The 24,598-nt window shown below is 39.8% G+C and overlaps 1 protein-coding gene across 6 annotated transcripts in view; it reads right to left on the reverse strand.

Moving 5' to 3' along the window:
* The window catches only part of CADPS2 (calcium dependent secretion activator 2), a 786,809-nt gene that overhangs the window by 244,914 nt on the left and 517,297 nt on the right, over positions 1–24,598 (reverse strand). For all 6 annotated transcript variants that reach the window (XM_040411689.1, XM_040411674.1, XM_040411680.1 and 3 more), the window contains exons 17-18: positions 14,457–14,560; positions 11,214–11,370 (exon numbers count right to left, since the gene is read on the reverse strand). In XM_040411689.1, coding sequence (XP_040267623.1) covers positions 11,214–11,370; positions 14,457–14,560 — 261 coding nt within the window. The remainder of the gene's footprint in view (positions 1–11,213; positions 11,371–14,456; positions 14,561–24,598) is intronic.

The raw sequence follows: 24,598 nt of genomic DNA on the forward strand, positions 1-24,598 counted from the left end.
AACAAGGCCTATGAAGAAAAGAACACCTTGCCTACTGTGAAGCATGGTGGGGGGTCAATCATGCTTTGGGGCTGTTTTGCTTCTACAGGTACAGGGAAGCTTCAGCGTGTGCAAGGTACCATGAATTCTCTTCAGTACCAGGAGATATTGGATGAAAATGTGATGCAGTCCGTCACAAACCTGAGGCTTGGGAGACGTTAGACCTTTCAACAGGACAATGATCCCAAGCATACCTCCAAGTCCACTAGAGCATGGTTGCAGATTAAAGGCTGGAACATTTTGAAGTGGCCATCGCAGTCACCAGACTTAAATCCGATTGAGAACCTCTGGTGGGACTTAAAGAAAGCAGTTGCAGCGCGCAAGCCTAAGAATGTGACTAAACTGGAGGCTTTTGCCCATGAAGAATGGGCGAAGATACCCGTAGATCGCTGCAAGACACTTGTGTCAAGCTATGCTTCACGTTTAAAAGCTGTTATAACTGGAAAAGGATGTTGTACTAAGTACTAAGATTGAATGTCACATGGGGGTTGAATAAAACTGATAATGATGTGAGCACAGAAAAGACATTTGTGGTTATTTCATTATAAATGTTATGTTATATTTGTCTGACTTACAAGGGCCTCTTTGATTTAATTGTAAACAAGATGACTGAAATGATCAAAATCAATGTCAAACTGGCCAAAACACTCAATTTCAGTAGGGGTTGAATAATTTTGAACACAACTGTATTGTACTGCATGATAGTGGTAAATTTGAGTCAAAATATTTCATTTTTATTTATAAAACAAACAAAAAATTTGGAAAAATTCGCAATTTTCAAAATTTCTAGTTCTCTGCTTTTTAAAACAGATAGTGATACCTCCTAAAATAGTTAATACTTTACATTTCCCATATGTCTACTTCATGCTTGGATCATTTTGTAAATACATTTTTTTTTTTTTTGTTGGGACGTTAGAAGGCTGAGAAGTTTAGAAGCAAATCTTAAAATTTTTAAGAAAATTTCCAAAACCCAATTTTTAAGAACCAGTTCAGGTCTGAAGTCACTTTGTGGGGCTTACATAATAGAAACCAACCATAAATGGCCCCATTTTGGAAACGACACCTCTCAAGGTATTCAAATCTAATTTTAAAACTTTGTTAACCCTTTAGGTGTTCCACAAGAATTAAAGGAAAATGGAGATGAAATTTCAGAATTTCATTTTTTTGGCCGATTTAATTTTTTTTTCGGCTAACAAAGCAAGGGTTAACAGCCAAACAATACTCAATATTTATTACCCTGATTCTGTAGTTTACACTAAACTGCTGTAGGGGCACACTGCAGGGCACAGAAGGAAAGGCAGATTTCACTAAGATAATATTATTGCCATGTCACATTTGAAGACCCTCTGATGCACCCCTAGAGTAGAAACACCCAAAAAATGATCACATTTTGGAAACTACGGGATAAGGTGGCAGAGGAGTTGATACTATTTTAGGGTACATATGATTTTTGGTTGCTCTATATTACACTTTTTATGAGGCAAGGTAACAAAAATAGCTGTTTTGGCACAGTTTTTATTTTTTGTTACTTACAATGTTCATCTGACAGGTTAGATCATGTGGTATTTTTATGGAGCAGGTTGTTGCGGACTCGACAATACCAAATATGACTATATAAGTCCATATTCTAAAAGTCATAGTTTTATTTAAATTTTTTGGCCGACTGTTTATGTAGGGGCTAATTTTTTTCAGTATGAGATGACAGTTTGAAACTATTTTGGTACTATTTTAGGGTGCATATGACTTTTTGGTCACCTGGTGTTACACATTTTGTGATGTAAAGTGACAAAACATGGCTTTTTTGACAGTTTTATTTAATTTTTTTACTGTGTTCACCTGAGGGGTTAGGTCATATGATATTTTTATACAGCAGGTTCTTACGGACGCGGCAATACCTAATATGTATACTTTTTTTCTTTTAGCTTTACACAACAGCTGTCACGACTGTGACTGATCCAGACAGGTCTGGGAGGAGAAGGTCGCAGCAACTTGCTACTCGCGATAGCTTGTGAGTTTGCTCCATGGTTCAGGGTATGTCATCCGGGTTTTGCCTTGTGAACCTTTTTGTCCTGACTGGGAGTTTGTAGGCATCCTTCTCAGGTGAGTCCTGTCTGCCACTCCCAGCTACTATATTAGTTTCAGTTTCACTTGCAGTCATTGCCAGATATAGTCCTTACTTCCAGTTCTATTCTGACCTTTGAAGGAGATCGTTTGATGGTGTTGCTGTGGAGCTCTTGTCCGGCGTGGACTGTCGTGATTGGGATCCCCTTCTCTGCTCGTGACTGGATAAGTCTATCTCTGCTATAGTTTGTTTGTTGCTGTCTTCCCCTGCTGTTCTCCTAGACATGAGTGATGGTGACTAGTGCTCCCATCGGCCTTTCCCCCACTCTAGGCTTGTTAGGGTGACTGAGGGTTTAGGCATCCTGCTCGCCGCACGGGTTCACACCCCGTCTAGGGTATCAGGGCAGACAGGTGCCAGCTTAGGGTTAGTCAGGGGTGGCCATACTATTCCCATCCGTAGATTAGGGTCCCCCTTCCCCTCCGTCTGGTGCGACACGACTGCTGCTGGGATAGCGGTCGTGACAGTATATCTGGCCTTTTAAAAAAAAAAAAAAAAAGTGACATTTCTTTTTTATTTTTTGCTTGCTGTTTTGCTTTGTATTTTTCTGTTCCACTATGGATCCGGTTACGGTTTTGGCGAAACAATTACAGGGATTATCCCTTGAAGTGGCAGGATTAAAAGCAACAGTGCTGCAGCAGCAGCAGCCATCCTTGGGTTCAACCGTTGCTACGGGAAAGCAAGGTACTACTGAGCCAAAAGTGGCTTTACCTGATAGGTTCTCAGGAGGGAGAGACCAATTTGTAACCTTCAGAGAAGCTTGCAAATTGTTCTTCAGGTTACGCCCTAGATCCTCCGGCGGTGAGGAACAACGGGTGGGCATTGTAATTTCTCTCCTGCAAGGAGATCCGCAGGCTTGGGCTTTCTCCCTACCATCAGACTCTCTGGCCTTACGATCAGTGGAGGAGTTTTTTGAAGCCCTGGGTCTCGTATATGATGACCCGGACAGGGTCTCACTGGCTGAGTCTAAGCTACGTAGACTTCGGCAAGAGAACCGGTCTGCTGAACTATATTGTTCCGAATTCCGTAGGTGGGCTACTGATACGTTATGGAACGACTCGGCCCTTAGGAGTCAGTTCTGCCAGGGGTTGTCTGAAAAATTAAAAGACGCGCTGGCGGTATACGAGGTCCCTGGATCTCTGGAGGCTGCTATGTCTCTGTCCATAAGAATCGACAGACGACAAAGGGAGAGACTATTAAATTTTACGGAGACCTCTATAGGGCAGGGATCGGTTTGTTATGATCCAGTCGAACCAATGCAAATAGGGGGCGCCACTAGACGGGTGAATCCTCATAAGTTCCGCCGTAGGTCAGAGGTTTGTTTTCGTTGTGGGGGGAGGGGTCATTTTGTAAAGGTTTGTCCCTCAGAACCCAAGAGACCACAAAGGAGCCGCCGGAAAACTAGAGTCCCCAGATTGTGCGGAGGATAACAGTCTGGGCGTATTCGTTTCCTCCATACGCATGTCTCAGTTTTTGTTGTCCGCTACCGTTGAGGCGGGCAATAAGACTGAGATCTGTTCCGTCTTTTTGGACAGTGGGGCGTGGGTCAACTTGGTGGATTCACGGTTTGCTCAGGCTCTGGGTTTTACTCCGGAACCGATACGCAGAACTATTCCTGTTTTTGCCATCGACTCCTCCCCTCTTACTCAGAAAGAGTTAACTCAGATCATCCATAATATCCATCTGCAGGTAGGGGACCTCCATAAAGAGCATATCTCTTGTTATGTCCTGGACGGTCTTCCGGCTCCTATGGTATTGGGGCTTCCCTGGCTGGTGACTCACAATCCAGTGGTGGATTGGCAGGCCGGGGAGATTGTGGAGTGGAGTGAACATTGTAAGGACAACTGCTTGAGTAGTAGGTGCTCTACACTCTCTGTAACATCTTTACCTGCCTTTCTGTCAGATTTTATGGATGTGTTCTCTGAGAAGGGTTGTCAGGGGTTACCACCTCATCGTCCATATGATTGCCCGATTAATCTATTACCTGGGGCAAAACTACCTAAAACCCGGTTATACAATCTTTCCGGCCCGGAGAGGAAGGCTATGAAAGATTATATTTCGGAGAGTTTGGCTAAGGGACACATCAGACCCTCTTCTTCACCTGTGGCTGCAGGGTTCTTTTTCGTAAAAAAGAAAGATGGGGGCCTACGTCCTTGCTTGGATTTCCGGGAATTAAACCGGATAAATATCTGAGATCCCTATCCTCTTCCTCTCATTCCCGACCTCTTTAATCAGGTTGCTGGTGCTAAATGGTTCTCCAAAATGGATCTCAGAGGAGCTTATAACCTGGTTCGCATCAAAGAGGGGGATGAGTGGAAGACGGCTTTTAATACTCCGGAAGGGCATTATGAAAATCTGGTCATGCCATTTGGTCTTACTAATGCGCCTGCGGTATTCCAACATTTTGTCAACGATATTTTTAGTCACCTTATCGGGAGATTTGTTGTGATATATCTTGATGACATCCTGGTCTATTCCCCGGATCTGGATACACATAAGATCCATGTGAGACAAGTGCTGCAGATATTAAGGGCCAACAAATTGTTTGCTAAGTTAGAAAACTGTGTGTTCGCCGTAAAAGAACTGCCATTTCTGGGGTATGTGTTGTCAGATTCAGGTTTCCGCATGGATCCAGAGAAAGTCCGGGCGATTATGGACTGGGATCTGCCTGAGAACCTGAAGGCATTGCAACGCTTCCTGGGGTTTGCCAATTTTTATAGAAAATTTATAAAGAACTATTCCTTGGTGGTCAAACCACTGACGGACATGACCCGAAAGGGATCCGATTTTTCCAAATGGTCACATGCAGCCAAAACTGCCTTTGCATCTCTGAAGGAGAGATTCACCTCGGCCCCTATTCTCGTACAGCCAGATGTCTCGCTTCCTTTTATTGTAGAGGTTGACGCATCAGAGGTGGGGGTGGGAGCGGTACTATCTCAGGGCCCGTCCCCTGGTGAATGGCGTCCGTGTGCTTTCTTTTCGAAGAAATTGTCTACTGCAGAAAGGAACTATGATATTGGCAACAGGGAACTTTTGGCTATTAAGTTGGCTTTTGAGGAGTGGAGTCATTTTTTGGAGGGGGCGGTTCATCCCGTCACGGTGATTACTGATCACAAAAACTTATTATATCTGGAGTCTGCTAAACGTCTCACCCCTAGACAGGCTCGGTGGTCGTTATTTTTTACTAGGTTTAATTTTGTAATAACCTATCGCCCGGGGGCAAAAAATACTAAGGCGGATGCATTGTCTCGAAGTTTTCCTGGAGGGGGTGATGTTAAGGTACCAGAGCCCATTTTGCAAAAGGGGGTGGTGGTCTCTGCATTACACTCAGGTTTAGAGGGGAGGGTGTTGGAAGCTCAGGGGGACGCCCCGGCCTCCTGCCCCTCGGGTAAACTGTTTGTGCCAGAAAATTTACGCCTGGAGATACTAAAAGAACACCATAACTCCACACTGGCAGGACACCCAGGTAGTAGGGCAACCTCTGAATTAGTGTCTCGTCGGTTCTGGTGGCCTAAGTGGCGCCAGGAGGTGTTGAATTTTGCGTCTGCATGTGCTACCTGTGCTCGTTCTAAGGTAGATCATACTCGTCCGGCAGGGCGTCTTACCTCTAGCCATCCCCAACAGGCCTTGGACGCACCTATCAATGGATTTCATTACGGATCTACCAGTATCAGCGGGGAAAACTGTTATTCTTGTAGTTGTTGACAGATTCAGTAAAATGGAGCACTTTATTGCTCTTGCCGCATTGCCTAATGCTAACACACTTGCTCAGGTTTTTATTGACCACATTGTGAAGCTTGACGGGGTCCCTTCCGATATTGTTTCGGATCGTGGTACCAAATTCGTTTCTAAATTTTGGAAAGCTTTTTGTTCTCGTTTAGGGGTTCATCTGTCATTTTCTTCATCTTTCCATCCACAGTCCAACGGTCAGACTGAACGTACCAATCAAAACCTAGAGACATATTTGAGATGCTTTGTTTCTGAAAATCAGGAAGAATGGTCATCTTATTTACCGTTAGCAGAGTTTGCCATTAATAATCGTCGTCAAGAATCCACCGATAAGTCACCATTTTTTGGTGCGTATGGTTTCCATCCTCAGTTTTGTACGTTTAGTGAGGGGGGGCCGTCTGGGATTCCCGAGGAGGAACGATTTGCGTCTTCACTTTCTTCAGTGTGGCAGAGTGTGCAAGAAAGTTTGAAGAGAATGGGTGGTAGATACAAACGTGTGGCTGATAGGAGGCGCTCTGAAGGTCCGGACCTTGGGGTGAATGACTTGGTGTGGTTGTCTACCAGAAATATCAAGTTGAAGGTTCCCTCATGGAAATTAGGTTTCCATCCTCAGTTTTGTACGTTTAGTGAGGGGGGGCCGTCTGGGATTCCCGAGGAGGAACGATTTGCGTCTTCACTTTCTTCAGTGTGGCAGAGTGTGCAAGAAAGTTTGAAGAGAATGGGTGGTAGATACAAACGTGTGGCTGATAGGAGACGCTCTGAAGGTCCGGACCTTGGGGTGAATGACTTGGTGTGGTTGTCTACCAGAAATATCAAGTTGAAGGTTCCCTCATGGAAATTAGGTCCGAGATTTATTGGTCCTTATAGGGTAATTAAGATCATTAACCCGGTGGATTTTCGTCTGGAGCTACCTCAGACTCTAAGGATCCATAATGTCTTCCACAGATCTCTGCTTAAGAGATATGTAGAACCTCCTGAACCATTGCCACTACCGCCTCCACCGGTGGTTGTTGATGGCAGTCTTGAGTTTCAGGTAGAAAAGATTGTTGACTCACGATATGTTCGCCGCTCTCTTCAGTACCTGGTGCACTGGAGAGGTTATGGTTCCGAAGAGAGAATGTGGGTTCCAGCTTCAGAGATAGAAGCAGACAGACTCATTCGGGCTTTTCATAGCTCCCATCCGGAGAGGCCTGGTCTTGAGGGTCCGGGGGCCCCTCGTAGAAAGGGGGGTACTGTCACGACTGTGACTGATCCAGACAGGTCTGGGAGGAGAAGGTCGCAGCGACTTGCCACTCGCGATAGCTTGCGAGTTTGCTCCATGGTTCAGGGTATGTCATCCGGGTTTTGCCTTGTGAACCTTTTTGTCCTGACTGGGAGTTTGTAGGCATCCTTCTCAGGTGAGTCCTGTCTGCCACTCCCAGCTACTATATTAGTTTCAGTTTCACTTGCAGTCATTGCCAGATATAGTCCTTACTTCCAGTTCTATTCTGACCTTTGAAGGAGATCGTTTGATGGTGTTGCTGTGGAGCTCTTGTCCGGCGTGGACTGTCGTGATTGGGATCCCCTTCTCTGCTCGTGACTGGATAAGTCTATCTCTGCTATAGTTTGTTTGTTGCTGTCTTCCCCTGCTGTTCTCCTAGACATGAGTGATGGTGACTAGTGCTCCCATCGGCCTTTCCCCACTCTAGGCTTGTTAGGGTGACTGAGGGTTTAGGCATCCTGCTCGCCGCACGGGTTCACACCCCGTCTAGGGTATCAGGGCAGACAGGTGCCAGCTTAGGGTTAGTCAGGGGTGGCCATACTATTCCCATCCGTAGATTAGGGTCCCCCTTCCCCTCCATCTGGTGCGACACGACTGCTGCTGGGATAGCGGTCGTGACAACAGCATTTTTTAAACAAAAAAAAAATCATGTTTTAGTGTTTCCATATTCTGAGAGCCATATTTTTTTTTGGGGGCGATTGTCTTAGGTAGGGTCTAATTTTTTGTGGGATGAGATGACGGTTTGAATAGTATGATTTTGGGGTGCAAATTACTTTTTGATCGCTTGGTATTTCACTTTTTGTGATGTAAGGTGACAAAAAAAAAAGATTGTTTTAGCACATTATGCATGTGGATAAGAGATTTTTCTTTCTGGCAATAATTTTATAATCTGACATCTGTTTTTTCTTGACTTAGAAACTACCGAATGTCTGTTAAGTTTAACAGTCGATCTATCTTTGTCTATAATACATGACAGCCACCAGTTAAAGTAAAATAGAGTAGGCAGTTGTGCCCAATCCATGTGACACATGGCAAAATACTGCTGCAGGCAGAGAACATAGATGACATTATACCGCAGTGATAACATCAATCATCCTACTGAGAGGATGACTATTTCTAGCTCTCGAGCAAAGCACATACAATATGTCTGCATTAGAATGTCTCCTAAAAGTTTGCAAAAGGTTGACAGGAGGGAAAAACAGTAAGGGTATATATGGGTAGAAATTGGTCCATGCCAATAATAATGTTCAGTCTATCTAGTCAATCTAATGTATCTATTTTTCCATCTAATCTATCGATCTACGTAATCTACTGATTATTCTAATCTACCGATTCATCAAATCTGATCTGTCAATCCATATATCTCATATCTGTCAATCCATATATCTCATATCTGTCTATCCATATATCTCATATCTGTCTATCCATATATCTCATATCTGTCTATCCATATATCTCATATCTGTCTATCCATATATCTCATATCTGTCAATCCATATATCTCATATCTGTCAATCCATATATCTCATATCTGTCTATCCATATATCTCATATCTGTCTATCCATATATCTCATATCTGTCTATCCATATATCTCATATCTGTCTATCCATATATCTCATATCTGTCTATCCATATATCTCATATCTGTCTATCCATATATCTCATATCTGTCTATCCATATATCTCATATCTGTCTATCCATATATCTCATATCTGTCTATTTATATATCTCATAACTATCCATTTATCTCATAACTATAAATTTATCTCATATCTATCCATTTATCTCATAACTATCCATTTATCGCATAACTATCCATTTATCTCATATCTATCCATTTATCTCATATCTATCCATTTATCTCATATCTATCCATCTCATTCATCCATCATATGAATGCCTATTCAGATCAGTGTTGTAAAACTTGTCCTATTTGTTTTGTTCTATTAGCTAAAAACTAACAATATCCCATCCACGTGGAATTATTATATTATTATAGGCTCCATCTGCATTCCATTTATCGCCTTTTTCTGTCTGTATGGCATCAGTATTGTCATCCGTTTTTAGTAAGAGAAGTCTAGTAAGAGAAATGGACCAAAGTAGTGCATGCTGCGATTTATTGTGCATGGACTAATGGTCTGTGAGGAAAATCAGATATGCGAGTTGACATTGCTAGTGTAAATAGGCTCTACATGTTAAATATTACATCTGAAAAAAAAAAAACATATTACTATTCATCATTTTCTGTCAGTACTAAATACATCTTTATACCTTTTCTCCAACTTTGGTCCTAGAGGAATAAAACTAAGAAGCTATTTCAGCTGCTGGATAGCTCCACTGAATGCTGATATTTCTGTGAACAGCTGGCTGCTGCCAAATCACTCTCCAGTCAGCTCATCACACCCAGCCTCTACTTGTAGGAGTGCAGAAATCTCTCTTAGCTGTCATCTTTATTTGAAGAAAATTCATTCCATCACCTTGTGACACGGCGCGTGGTGTGAGCTCCCTACTACATACAGCTATCCTTGACCTTGTCATTTGGAGAGGTCGCTTTGTGACATACATTTATCAGCTGCAACAGCAACCAGGGCATTAGTTGCATCAGGCACTATTATGTGTTAGTAGGTAATTTACCTGCATTAGATGGCAATTTAGCATAGAATTACACTTTTAACTGTGTAATTGACATTGTTAGATAAAGACAAAGGCTGCAGTTAAAATAGTTAAAATTTTAAGTGTATTAAGGCATGCAGTGTTTACAATGATTGAGTATTTCTTTAGCAAGTTCTGTTACCAAATTAAAGGGGTATTATGGATTCAGCAATTAAAGATTATTCACTGTATAATTTTGCTTGCAGTCGTATAACGGGTAACTTCTTATTTTCCACTGGTCATGTGATGGACACACAAGTGTTAGTTTTATTAGAGGTATAGTACAATTATCAGAGCATTCTCTTGCAAATGTGTCCTTCACATGACCAGAGCAGATTTTTAACCACTCGAACTGAAAATTAAAGGTTCCGACTAAAAGAGTGTGAGCAAATATCTCACACAAAACATGAGATATACACATATAATATATTATATATAACAATAGCTTTTCATTGTAACAACAAGAATACCACTTTAAAATGAATCTGTCACCAGGATTTTGAACCATTAACTGCAGTAATACACAAGTAGTACAGCAAATAAGGAGTCCAGATGGATATTTTTTACTTTCCTTTTGCCAGCATTTAAAGCTGTGCTGAAATACCTTATGGGGACTGCTGTGCATGCGCATGAGTCTCTCCATTACGTTAGCACAGCACAGCAGTCCTGACTATGTATTTCGGCTCTGCTTTGAGTGCTGACAATGTGGAACAGTGCAGAAATTAAAGATGAGATAAATGCTGATCTATGTGCAGTACTACTTATGTATTAAGGTAGAAAATAGCCCAGATTCTCTCTAAGGTTGTTGCCTGGTTTCGCAAAAAGGGCTACTAAGGGTTTTAAAACAAGAAATAATCAATTGTGACCTCACAAAACCCCGGCAACTGTCACTCCATCGCTGCTTCGGTGCCTGCTACTCTCCATTTCCTGGTCCTGGCACGACACACAAGAAATGGCTGGAAATGCCTGATAAGCCAATGGGTGGCTGAGAATACATCTCTTGCATTTTCCTGTGTTAGAACCTGGGACCAGAATGCGCAGAGAGCAGCTGGGCCCAAAGCAGCCCTGGAACAGCAGCAGTGGCGGATCAGTGAGGGTGAATAATAAATATTTTTTTTATTTTTAACCCATCCTTTTTGCCATTCAGAGTAATTTGCATTTAAGCGCTTTAATATGGGTTTGTGCCTAAGACGGGGATTCTAAAAACAAACAAACAAAAAAAAAATTTCAAGAAATATAGCAGACACACAGTTGGATATTTTGGAAAACCTGTACCTATGGTTTATATAGGACAGTCCAGCAACAGAAAAGTCTCACTTACCATGTCTATTAGAGGTTTTATTTAACTCAAGTCTCCTACTGTATACCCAAATCACACGTCATTAAGAAACCAAACACTGCATTACTTACAGTCAGTCCTGAGGAAGTTATTCAGCAGCTGGAAAAGAGGAAAGCTTTCCCAAGAGTCTTGTGGCTGTGCTTCTAGTGCAAAGTTCATATCAACCGAGAAGAGGGACCAAAATATCTCAGCATGTTCTGCCAATAGATCTGGCCACCAGGAAAATGCCTATGTTCAGAATAAATACGTAAATTCAAAGACAGCAAAGTGATGCAAGACTTTAAAGGCAGGTTCTTCAAAATATATTAAATTATCTACAGTATGAAGGATTAAAAGAATAATGGCCCAATTTTATTTGAAAAAACACATCCACATTTACATGGAAAATGAAAGAATAAGTGGATCTTACAATTTGATTGGTATTAGTTATTTGAGAACCAACATTGCTGATGCTGCATAGGATTGTGTGCTACCTTATTAGTATAGTACATTTAAATCCTTAAACAGATTTTTAGTTTGTAACTTAGTCAGAAAGTGTGAGTTCATACAAAGGTACTGTAAACTTATGGTCTGGTCTAAATCATTTCATGCAGCCTTGGGGTGCAGTATTCAGGAACCATATATTTATTCAACAATGTCATGCCTCACCATATATTATAGCTGTGTTCTGCCAAGATATGACCACCATAATAATAAAAAATAAAAATAAGAAGAATTTATATTGTTAGCTTTCATTGTATGTAGAGAAGTGACCTCCTTGCAGGTAAGGCAAGTGGAGTAACTATAGCAGAAATGTACACAAGCCTGACAGATGTAAAGATGGGAGAGAGTTGTTAAATAGTTGAGTAAACTTGTATGTTGAGGGGTAATTGAGTAATATAAAATGTAGCTTCAGAACTCTAAAAGAACAGACAAAGGTTGAAATGATTAGTTTTTTATTTGCAGCAGTTACAGTTGCTCTGAAATATGAACTGCTGCTTTAAAGGTCATCTGTCAGCAGATTTGTACCTATGAAACTCACTGACCTCTTACATTTGTTCTTGGCTGAAGACATCTGTGTTGATCCCATGTTCATATGTGCCCACATTGCTGAGAAAAATGTTTTAATATATGCAAATGAATCTCTAGGACCAATGCCGTTAGACCTAGAGGCTCAGCTCTCTCTCTGCAACTACCACCCAATCTGCACTTTGATTGACAGAACCAGGCAGTAAAAATGTCTTCACAACTGGTCGTGTCAATCAAAGATAAGAGGGAGCGGCAGTTGCAGAGAGAGCTGAGCCTCTAGGAGTAACGGCAACACCCCTGTTGCTCCTACAGGCTCATTTTCATAGATCGAAACTTCATTTTTCTCAGCAATGTGGGCACATCTGAATATACAACAGGTCAATTTTACAGGTATAAGTCTGCTTACAGATGCCCTTTAATCAGTGAAACACTGTGTCCTAAGATAGAAATATTCATGAGTTTACCCACATATTAGTTAAGTGAATAAACTGAGGCTAATCAAAGATGGTTTCTAATGTTGTAACTGGACTAAAACATTGTGGAGTTCCAAAGACACAGAGTAGCAATACTCTCCCATAAGAATGTTTAAAATGGAAAGTGAAGAGTGAAATATATACATACCTCTTTGCCCTACATAAATCCAGAAAAAGGGTTGCAAAGTAAGAGGGAGACATGACACATTAGGCAGCAAACCAATGAGGGGATATGAATATGTATTTGGTGACCTCAACATTGAAGGTACTTAGCTGAACTGGGTAATGAACCCCTACTAATTCAAACCTGTTTCACAGCCAGTCCAGAGATCTATTTGCTCCTCTCTTGTTGGCTTGATAGTCATTTCCATGCCTTTTTCTCTATGTGTCATCTTACAGGAAGCTCACTTGTAAACCAGGCAAAATTCCTTATATAGGGCTATCTCCTTTGATACTTTTCACTTAGCAATCCATTGCTTCTTACTAGTGAAAAAGTACAATTCCTATGCAAAAGAGTAGTTAAGTGCACCAAGGGCCATCCCAAACCACTCTGCACATCCTTCCTTCTTCTGCTTCCTCTGTCCGCTTCTCCATCACCTTCTAGATTAGCAGGACCTGGTTCCTGCATAGCCATCTCACTCGGCCCTGTCCATTAAGCAGGCAAGAGAGGTGCTAGTAAAGTCACCCTTAAAAGCAGGGGTGCACAGAGTAGCTTGGGCCCCCCCTTCATTTCAAGTAATTGCTCATTTGATATGGATATGGACTAAAATTACGTTTTCTTGACAGACCACTATCTGAAACATATCATTACATTCCTCTAGGCTAACCCTAAAAGGTATTGTGTCTGGTTTCACAATGCATTTCCTGGTGACAGACTCCCATTAATACATTAACACATTAATAAACCAGACGGATCAGTTATGCTGTCCATAGACTTGTATTATGACGGATCAAAACGGAATGCCTCTGAAATGCTTCCATTCCATTGTAACGGAATTCATAACGAGATTTCTCCACTGCCTGAATGCCGAACCTGTATGGGATCGCTCATACCTAATTATAACTATGTTGTGCAGGAAATTTTTGAAGTCAGTTTTGTTTTGGGCCTGCATTGCTATCATTTGTGCATTTATCAAATGCTGCATTTTGTTTGATAAATTTACAAAGTCTTTAAAAATAACACTTCTCAAGAGACATTACTCTACTTTTTTTTTCATGGGGCAACTTTATAAAAAAAAAATATATATATATTTTTTTATAAATCTGGTGCATGCCTACTAACCAACCTAATTATGCTTATTTTTCCACCCCCGTTTCAAAAGTGGCATCATTCACATACAATTTTAATTTTTTGTGCAAAAATTGTGTGTGGCAAAATATGTAACTTCTTTACAGCAGAAAACCTGAATATAGGGTTACTGCTCCTCTTGGATCAGTTTATCCTGTTAAATCTTCAACATTAACATAAAACTTCAAAATTAATTTTCTAAACACTGAAAATATGTGATCAGTGATTTTTCTTGAGGAGAACGATTCCCCTTGAGAGTCATTTACAGATTTTACAGACAGATGTTTCTGTAATATAAAATACAACTTCAAGAACATGTTCACACATGCCAGGTGTAAGTGAAAAAAATAAATAAAAAAAATCATCTATATAAAGCAACCAAAACCAGATGTTTTAAAGTCCTCCGTTTGTCACAGATATATTGCCTACATCTTATTCAATAAAAGTACATAATTATTTTAAAGAACGTGCAAATATTGTACAAGGACAACAATCTTTTAGATTAATATAAGGAAAAACCAAAATGTACTATAGGATTGCCCTACCTCTGAGTGATGCTCCTCATTCTGCTGAAGCACTTCAATACACAGCTCTGCTAGGTGAAGAACATCACGTAATTTCTTTGAAGGGTCATCTTGATTCATAGTCTCTGAATGGTGAAAGAACAACCATAATAAATGTCTGGTATTAAATAAAATGGATTATAAACTGGTATGACATACATAGTTACTTCCATTAAATCTAAAAAAACGAATGAATTAGTCCTGAATAGAACATCCAAATGTCCTCCCTTGAAGGTATGCTTTACACTGTTTTGTTACTTGACAAGTTGAGCAGTTAACCTAGTATCAGTCGCAACACTGTATAGCAAATGTACAATTAAGAAGATGGAACCTGACATGCCAATTGTGAATTTCAATGCATTACTATAGTTGGATTGAGGGAACATAATAATAGTAGAAAATAACTAATTTTATAGGATGTTAAATCTCTACTGAGCAGTGGTGATGAATGCAGTAGATTCTGAGCCACACCATTCTAAACTAAACCCATCTGTTCTTCAATGGTAAATTAAAGGCTAACGACATTCATTATTTTTTTGTGCCACAGCAATTTTGATAATGACAAATCCTAACTATTATAGTTATGTACTGTGCACAATATACAGAAGGTCACCACTTCTTAACCACGTTATCCACCAATTTGCAGCCAACTGGACTTCTTGAAAAAGTATACCAACAAGAGCAATATTCGTTGTATATATCTGACATCCAACGGTATACTTTAACAGCAGGTTATATTCTGCTATCATGCTTGGCCACATGAGCACACATATCCACCAATAGGTTAGGTTTGCATTTCTATTTGAAAACTATTAAATCAATACTTGTAATCCTGTTTACACATGGCAAATGGAATGGAAAATTGACCCATTAAATTTTTTACAGACTGGCAAAATAAAAACTATCAAATATTGGGGATGCTTCAGCATATATCTACTTCCATGATTCTACTTTTCAGAGACTTTAGTTTTTCAGCTGAATAAATCTAAGACACCTTTACACTGTCTAGTCTAACTTTAAACCAGCCCCGAGTTAGCTTACTTTACATGAGAATTATGCAATAAAATGTTGGTGCATTTTTAATGCATCTTAAACCACACCCCTTTACAGCAGGTTACACGTATTTGCCTAAGACATGCCCCTTGTCCTACGAGTCGGAATTTTTTTTTAAATGAGAAAATAAGTGATACAAAGCATTCTCCACCAAAGTCTTTTGAAACGAATGAACAGTTAAACAAAAAACTTCCAAAGAAACACAATTGTGAAAGTGTTGCGCTCAAAAGATAATCACAAAATTATCAATGGTATAAGGTATTTCTAGTACAACAAAATAGAACTTTTATTGAACTATATAATGATGCTGCCAGTTTCATAAGAATGGATCTGCGCTTGTGCTCTACAATGTCAAGAAGCACACAATGTTAAATAGAAGATTGCCATATACATTAGAAAAATATAATTTATGCCTAGGATTTTCTTATTTATGCTTAGCAAACACTGAATGGCTTTGAAATGGAAAAAAAATATATGTTTGAACATTAAGGCTTACATGTAGGCAGTCTGAATGTATATACCTTACAAAGAATGTTAACAAAAATGCAGTGACTACAGCACTTGTAGTAGCTTTTCAAGCCAGAAATGATCAATTTTTATCAAGGTCATTTATAAAAAAAAGCCATGTATATACTTCATTCCTTTTCAGCACTTTAACATCAGTGAATAGAATGTGTCACCATAATAGCTTAAATTCCAAGAATACATCCTTACTAACAGAAAAAGCTGTGGCTTACTGAAAAAGACACAATACATAGGAAAGGTTATAACAATAGCCGCATAATGTTGAAAGATGACTTTGGTTAGCAAAAAATGCCCAAACAGGAGAAAATTTATGAAAATATCTCCCCAACTACCACAATTAGTTCAACTTGAGAGGACCGGAGGTAGTAAATATTAAAACATAACCTTTATTAGATACTGAGATAGGAAAATACAAATAATACGTATAGTGCTAAGTGTGTGCACACCAACAATCGTGCAACATACATTACCAACAAAAAAACAACAACATTGCCATGGTGACCAGAATTTCATAGTCACAACCACACGGCCAAATAACACAGTTCCCCAATCAGGTATATATTCCACTTTACATAAGGAACAGTCTTACCAGTAGATGGGGGTCACTTGGATACCGTCTTGAAGTTCCAATGATCAATCTTTCAACACGGGCAGGGTAGGACTCACTGTCCCTAGAATGCCCTGTCAGGCCTAGAAATCCCTAGAGCCCAACCAAGGGTAGCCCGTCCGGAACCTAACCTTAACCTATTAGAGGCCCTGGACGTCTCTGCTTAAGGATACTAATGTAATAAGGACCCCTAGAGCAGATAGGATACCTACGCGTTTTGTCTATAATCACTAAAGCCCTAGACTCTTCAGGGGATTGAGGGCTGGGGAGGGGGGTGGCCACCTATAGCTGATATATACTAAAAGTGCCCCCCACTGTTACATTGGTAAAAAAATAATAAAAAAGTGTTACGGATGTCAGCATATGGCAATTCAAAATATAATTTATTTTTTACGCTGCAAAAATAGTAAAACATGAAAAACTATGTAGATTTAGTATCACCATAACGGTATTGACCCAAAAGTTGGGGGGTCACTTTTTTTGAGTTTGTACTCTAGTACAAAGGGGGGCTTCGAATGGGACATGGTGTCAAAAAACCAGTCCAACAAAATCTGCCTTGCAAAAACCATATGGCGTTCCTTTCCTTCTGCGCCCTGCTATGTGCCCGTACAGCAGTTTACAACCACATATGGGGTGTTTCTGTAAAATACAGAATCAGGGCCATAAATATTGAGTTTTGTTTGGCTGTTAACCCTTGCTTTGTAACTGGAAAAAATGGATTCAAAGGGAAAATCTGTCAAAAAAGTGAAATTTTATCTCTGTTTTCCATTAATTCTTGTGGAACACCTAAAGGGTTAAAGTTTGTAAAATCAGTTTTGAATACCTTGAGTGGTGTAGTTTGTAAAATGGGGTCATTTTTGGGTGGTTTCTATTATGTAAGCCCCACAAAGTGACTTCAGACCTAAACTGGTCCTGAAAAAGTGGGTTTTAGAAATTTTCTGAAAAATTTCAAGATTTGCTTCTAAACTTCTAAGCCTTGTAACATCCCCAAAAAATAAAATGGCATTCACAAAATGATCCAAACATGAAGTAGACATATGGGGAATGTAAAGTAATTATTTTTGGAGGTATTATTATCTATTCTAAAAGTAGAGAAATTCAAATTTGGAAATTTGATAATTTTTCCAAATGTTTTGGTAAATTTAGAATTTATTTATAAAAAAATAATTATTTTTTTGACTCAATTTTACCACTGTCATGAAGTACAATATGTGACAAGAAAACATTCTCAGAATGGCCTGGATAAGTTAAAGTGTTTTAAAGTTATCACCGCGTAAAGTGACATGTCAGATTTGCAAACTATGGCCTGGTACTTAAGGTGAAAAATGGCCCGGTACTTAAGGGGTTAAATTCACTTAGGCTACATGTACATTTTTAACAGACGTTTTTTTCACTGATGCCTTTTTGAGAAATGAACATTAAAAATGGACCCATGCAATTGTATGGGGGCTGTCGGTCACTGAAAAACGATAGACAAGATAAAACTTTTTTTGTGAATAACCCTGTAGACTACCATTGGTCTTAAAATGGACGCGTGATGGCCGTTAAAAAAATGTACTCCATTTTTCACGTTGTGCCTTACTGTAAATTTCCCAGCCGCATCTGATGGAAGTTTGTTCCAAGCTTTAACTATTTCCGTAAAATAATATTTCCTCATATTGCTTCTTTCCTGGATGCACCAAAATCAAACTTGGATAGATTTTTTGTGACGGTCATGTCGCAGTCGCAGCATATTGACTATCATTACAAAAAATGTTGCACAACATAGACCTAGCCTAAATCTTTTTCCATGACACAAACCCCTCCAGGAATATGAACCCTATGACACACTTTTGTGTCATCGGCAAACAGACAAACCTTACCTGCCAAAAACCTTCTCCTATGTCACCTACAGAGATACTAAAAAGAATATGACCCAGGATGGATCATTGAGGCATACCACTCATGACTGCTCTCTCCTCAGAAATCAGCCCATTGGCAACAATACTATGATATTTATCTCCCAGCCAACTGCGGATCCACTCAACTATCCAGGTATTAAAGGCTATGTACACATTCGGAGACTATTTGTTTTTTATAATTGCATTTTACTCATTTTAGGCAAAAAATCATTTTTTTCAGTTGGCCTTTATTAAAAATATGGAGCCCTTTTTTTCTGTACAGGGCTGAAATGCTCTAGTAGCAGGCTCTGAATTATCTCACTCATTATAGCTCAATTCTTATCTTACTGGTAATAACTGTTTATGACCTCTTAGTAAATTAGAGATAAGGGTTATTAGATGACTGGCACAAAGTAAAACATACATTCACATAGCTAGACAAACAGTAAAACCTTTGTAATAAAACAGATCAGTATTTTTCATAAAGACCAATTGAAAAAATTATTTTTAGCCCAAAATGATTAAATGCAATCATATAAAATTGTCTCCAAAGGTGTTTTGGCCAGTTTGACATTGATTTTGATCATTTCAGTCATCTTGTTTACAATTAAATCAAAGAGGCACTTGCAAGTCAGACAAATATAACATAACATTTATAATGAAATAACCACAAATGTATTTTCTGTGCTCACATCATTATCAGTTTTATTCAACCCCCAAGTGACATTTAATCTTAGTACTTAGTACAACATCCTTTTCCAGTTATAACAGCTTTTAAACGTGAAGCATAGCTTGACACAAGTGTCTTGCAGCGATCTACGGGTATCTTCGCCCATTCTTCATGGGCAAAAGCCTCCAGTTCAGTCACATTCTTAGGCTTGCGAGCTGCAACTGCTTTCTTTAAGTCCCACCAGAGGTTCTCAATCGGATTTAAGTCTGGTGACTGCGATGGCCACTTCAAAATGTTCCAGCCTTTAATCTGAAACCATGCTCTAGTGGACTTGGAGGTATGTTTGGGATCATTGTCCTGTTGAAAGGTCCAACGTCTCCCAAGCCTCAGGTTTGTGACGGACTGCATCACATTTTCATCCAATATCTTCTGGTACTGAAGATAATTCATGGTACCTTGCACAGGCTGAAGCTTCCCTGTACCTGTAGAAGCAAACAGCCCCAAAGCATGATTGACCCCCTACCATGCTTCACAGTAGGCAAGGTGTTCTTTTCTTCATAGACCTTGTTCTTCCTCCTCCAAACATAGCGTTGATCCATGGGCCCAAACAGTTCTAATTTTGTTTCATCAGTCCACAGAACACTATCCCAAAACTTTTGTGGTTTGTCCACATGACTTTTGGCATACTGCAGTCGACTCTTCTTATTCTTTGGAGACAGCAGCAAGGGGGTGCGCCTGGGAGTTCTGGCATGGAGGCCTTCATTACGCAGTGTGCGCCTTATTGTCTGAGCTGAAACTTCAGTACCCACATCTGATAAATCTTTTTTCCGTTCCTCAGCAGTCACACGGGGACTTTTCTCCACTTTGCGCTTCAGGTAGCACACAGCAGTCGAAGTCAGCATCTTCTTTCTGCCACGACCAGGTAGCATTTCAACAGTGCCCTTTGCCTTGAATTTGCGAATGATGCTTCCTATGGTGTCTCTTGGAATGTTTAACATCTTTGCAATCTTCTTATAGCCATTGCCCTTCCTGTGAAGAGAAATCACCTCTTCTCTTGTCTTCCTGGACCATTCTCTTGACTTCACCATGTTTGTAAACACACCAGTAATTGTCTAGAAGGAGCTGAGTATCACAGTCCATTTAAATCTGTCTAATTGGTGCTTATTATGCTTGATTGCTGCTCCTAGACATCCACAGGTGTTTTCAATACCTGATCGAAAACACTTGAATGAACCTCTGTTCTTAAGAGTGGTAGTCTTTAAGGGGTTAAATAATTGTGTCAATGAAGAAATCACAAAAAAAACCATTTAATACTGTATTACAAAAACAATTGATGTCATTTTAGTTGCATTTGGTTCTTTAAAAAGTCCTTGTAAGATTTCATTCTGAACACAATTACAAATGTACACTAAATTCACTAAAACCCTTTACAGCATTGGGGGTTGAATAATTTTGAACACAACTGTACATAGCCTTTAAGTTCAATCTTCAAGAATGTATCTATCAACTCATTATGTGGCACTGTATCAAAGGCTTTGCGAGAATCCAGGTAGGCAATATCCACAGGACCTCCTTCAGCCAACAATTTTTTAACATAGTCAAAGAAACCAATAAGATTATAGTTTGACATGATCAGCCTTCAGTAAAGCCATACTGTATTGGGTCCAATAAGTTGTTGGCTTTTAAATGGTCAATTATCATCTTAGGGCTTAAATTATTTTTAGTACAGATGTTAAGATCACTGGTCTGTAGTTTCCAGCTTCCTCTCTGCAACACTTCTTGTAAATGGGTAACATTGGCCATTCTCCAATCTTCAAGAACATCCCCTGTTCAAGAACATCACCTGTTAACCATCACCTGGTTAAATAAATCTGTTAGAGGAGCAGCTATAACAGACTAGAGTTCTTTAAGGACTCTGGAGGGGATGCCATCTGGATCCATGGCCTTTTTGCCTAAGTGTGCCAATTCACCTATAATCTCAGCCTCCAAAAACACTAGAGCTCCTTTCTTACAACTACTGGGACTGCCACGCCCATACAAGTCATAATTCTGAGAGAGCTGCCTACTAAAAATACTGAATAAAATTAAATATTCAAATGGTCAGCGACAGCCTTATCCCCATCAACATAGTTATTTTTCATTTCAAATTTTTATAATCCCTCAGTTCTTCTTCTATCACTGATATACCTAAAGAAGTTATTATCTCCTTTCTTAGTAGATTTGGCCATTTCAGTCATATATATATATACATACAGTACAGACCAAAAGTTTGGACACACCTCATTCAAAGAGTTTTCTTTATTTTCATGACTATGAAGGCATCAAAACTATGAATTAACACATGTGAAATTATATACATAACAAACAAGTGTGAAACATCTGAAAATATGTCATATTCTAGGTTCTTCAAAGTAGCCACTTTTTGCTTTGATTACTGCTTTGCACACTCTTGGCATTCTCTTGATGAGCTTCAAGAGGTAGTCCCCTGAAATGGTCTTCCAACAGTCTTGAAGGAGTTCCCAGAGATGCTTAGCACTTGTTGGCCCTTTTGCCTTCACTCTGCGGTCCAGCTCACCCCAAACCATCTCGATTGGGTTCAGGTCCGGTGACTGTGGATGTCAGGTCATCTGGCGCAGCACCCCATCACTCTCCTTCATGGTCAAATAGCCCTTACTTTCAAAGTTTTCCCAATTTTTCAGCTGACTGACTGACCTTCATTTCTTAAAGTAATGATGGCCACTCGCTTTTCTTTACTTAGAATTTGTATTATGGCAAGAAAAAAGCAGCTAACAGTCTATTCAGTAGGACTATCAGCTGTGTATCCACCTGACTTCTCCTCAACGCCACTGATGTTCCCAACCCCATTTATAAGGCAAGAAATCCCACTTATTAAACCTGACAGGGCACACCTGTGAAGTGAAAACCATTTCAGGGGACTACCTCTTGAAGCTCATCAAGAGAATGCCAAGAGTGTGCAAAGCAGTAATCAAAGCAAAAGGTGGCTACTTTGAAGAATCTAGAATATTACATATTTTCAGTTTCACACTTGTTTGTTATGCATATAATTCCACATGTGTTAATTCATAGTTTTGATGCCTTCAGTGTGAATCTACAATTTTCATAGTCATGAAAATAAAGAAAACTCTTTGAATGAGAAGGTGTGTCCAAACTTTTGGTCTGTACTGTATATCTGTCAGCTACACTTTTACAGTATTTATACTTCGTATATGCAGACTTCTTTTCTGTTACTATATTACTTACATCTCTAGTAAACCATAATGGTTTTTCCTTTTACTTTGGTTAATCTGTCTGACATATAGCATAGTTGCCTTTAAGATAGTCACTTTTCATAGTGTCCACTGTGTTATCCCAACCTTTTAATTCATTTTTTTCAAAACGTCTTGGTTGGTTGTAGTGCAGGATTGTTCCCAGTCTGTTTGAAATGCAAACCCTAAACATTGGCGGTCACTGGAACCCAGATTTTTTTCCACATTAACCTCTGACACCAGATCCCCATTAGTGAATACTAAATCTAGAATGTTATCTCCTCTAGTCGGTTTTTTAATTCACTGTTTTAAAGGTGCTCCTATAAGTGCATCCATTAGATCACTGCTCCTACATATATGAGCACTAGAAATATCACAATCTGCATAAGGCATGTTCAAGTCACCCATAACTATATCTCTCCAACAAGCCCTCAGACAGCTACTTTGGGAGAAAAAAAATAAATGTTATGGATGTTAGTATACGGAAAAGGAAAATACAATAGATTTTTTATTTTATGTGTGGTTTCTATTATGTAAGCCCCTTAAAGTCACTTCAGAACTCAACTGGTCCTCAAAAGAGCCAGTCATTTTCTTGAAAATGTTAAAAATTGCTTCTAAAATTCTAAGTGTTCTAACATCCTAAAAAAATAAAAGGAAATTGATGCCGACAAAGTAGACATATGGAGGGTCATTTATCAAACTGGTTTAAAATAGAACTGGCTTAATTGCCCATAGCAATCAATCAGATTTCATTTTGGACAGCTCCTTTGGAAAATGAAAGGAGGTGGTGAATGTTAATAACTTTTATGAGGTATCACTATTTGACTTAAAAGCAGAGAAATTCAAATTTAGAAAATTAAATCACTAAACAGACCAGGCAGCATTCTAAAATGCAAGAATCAACAGATTTCTTACAGGATGGTCACCTATAAAACGTAACCTTTATTATACTATTATAATGAAAGCCATCTATTGCTAAAAATACATTAAACAACACAGAATGATCAGGGCTGGGGATGAGTTAAATTCACCCTACAATCACCCTATATAACTAATAGCCCTGCCTATCAAAATTTGAATGCCCCAATATAAGCGATCCTGTATCAAGAACCTTTTGTAATTCCCTAGGCAGGTCCTCTCCTGAAAGGAGGCCACTTCCCTCCAGCCCCCCAAAAAATTGCAGTATGAGTGTATAGCGTGTTTAATAAATCTGGCACAAATGTTACTCATGGCTCTTATAATTACCTCAGGGGCATATTCTAGTTTGAGTGCTGTGATTCAGTATCACCCGTGCACTTCCTATAATGATAGATAAACCCCAAAATCACACATTATGACAGATTTTGCCATCTTGCCGCCTGCTCTGACCTCGTCATATTGCCGCCTGCCCTGACCTTGGACTTTGTACCCATACCTTGCATTACATCCATCTGATTATCCTCTGGCCACTTAGCACCTTCTGGGTCTCCCATACCATTTGGAGGCCAGTCCAGTGTCACGGCTGTATGTGAGCAACAAGAGCATACACAGTGAATTAGCTACTGACCGGACCCAAACTAGGGAGGGTAAAGGGTGACCCCTGTCAGACCCTAAAAGCTCTCCCTATGCTGCTAAGCACATGTGTCCAGATCCAGATGGTGGATCGAGACATGCCCGCGTACCTAAGGCTGATGACCACTGTAACCCCTACAATAGTGGAAGGGGCACGGCCACCGGTGCCCTGCTCAGAATATGGACGGAACCGGGGTCGCCTTGGATCCAGTCAGCAAACAAACAGAAACACACAATGTCTGCACACTCAACTGAAGGAGCTGCAGCAGCAGTGAAAACAGATCCAAAGTCAGCAGACAATATCCGAAGTACTTGCTTCAGCAGAACTCAGGTCCATTGAAAGATATCACACAAGTGAAGATACTCAAGCGAGAGATACAGCTCAAATGAAAAGTATAATCCGCACCCTACAAAGGAGGAGGGGTGATTTAAAGGCAGAGAAATCAAACACAGGAGGGACAGCTGGGAGGAAGGAAACAGAAAGTAAAGACCTCAACACAGGGGCGGAGAAACAGAGCAGAGAGAACTCCTCCAAGCTCTAGTAGTGACATCATCACAGGGGTGGAGAAACA

The sequence above is a fragment of the Bufo bufo genome, chromosome 1, assembly GCF_905171765.1.
Source record: "Bufo bufo chromosome 1, aBufBuf1.1, whole genome shotgun sequence".
In the NCBI taxonomy this organism is placed as follows: Eukaryota; Metazoa; Chordata; class Amphibia; order Anura; family Bufonidae; genus Bufo; species Bufo bufo.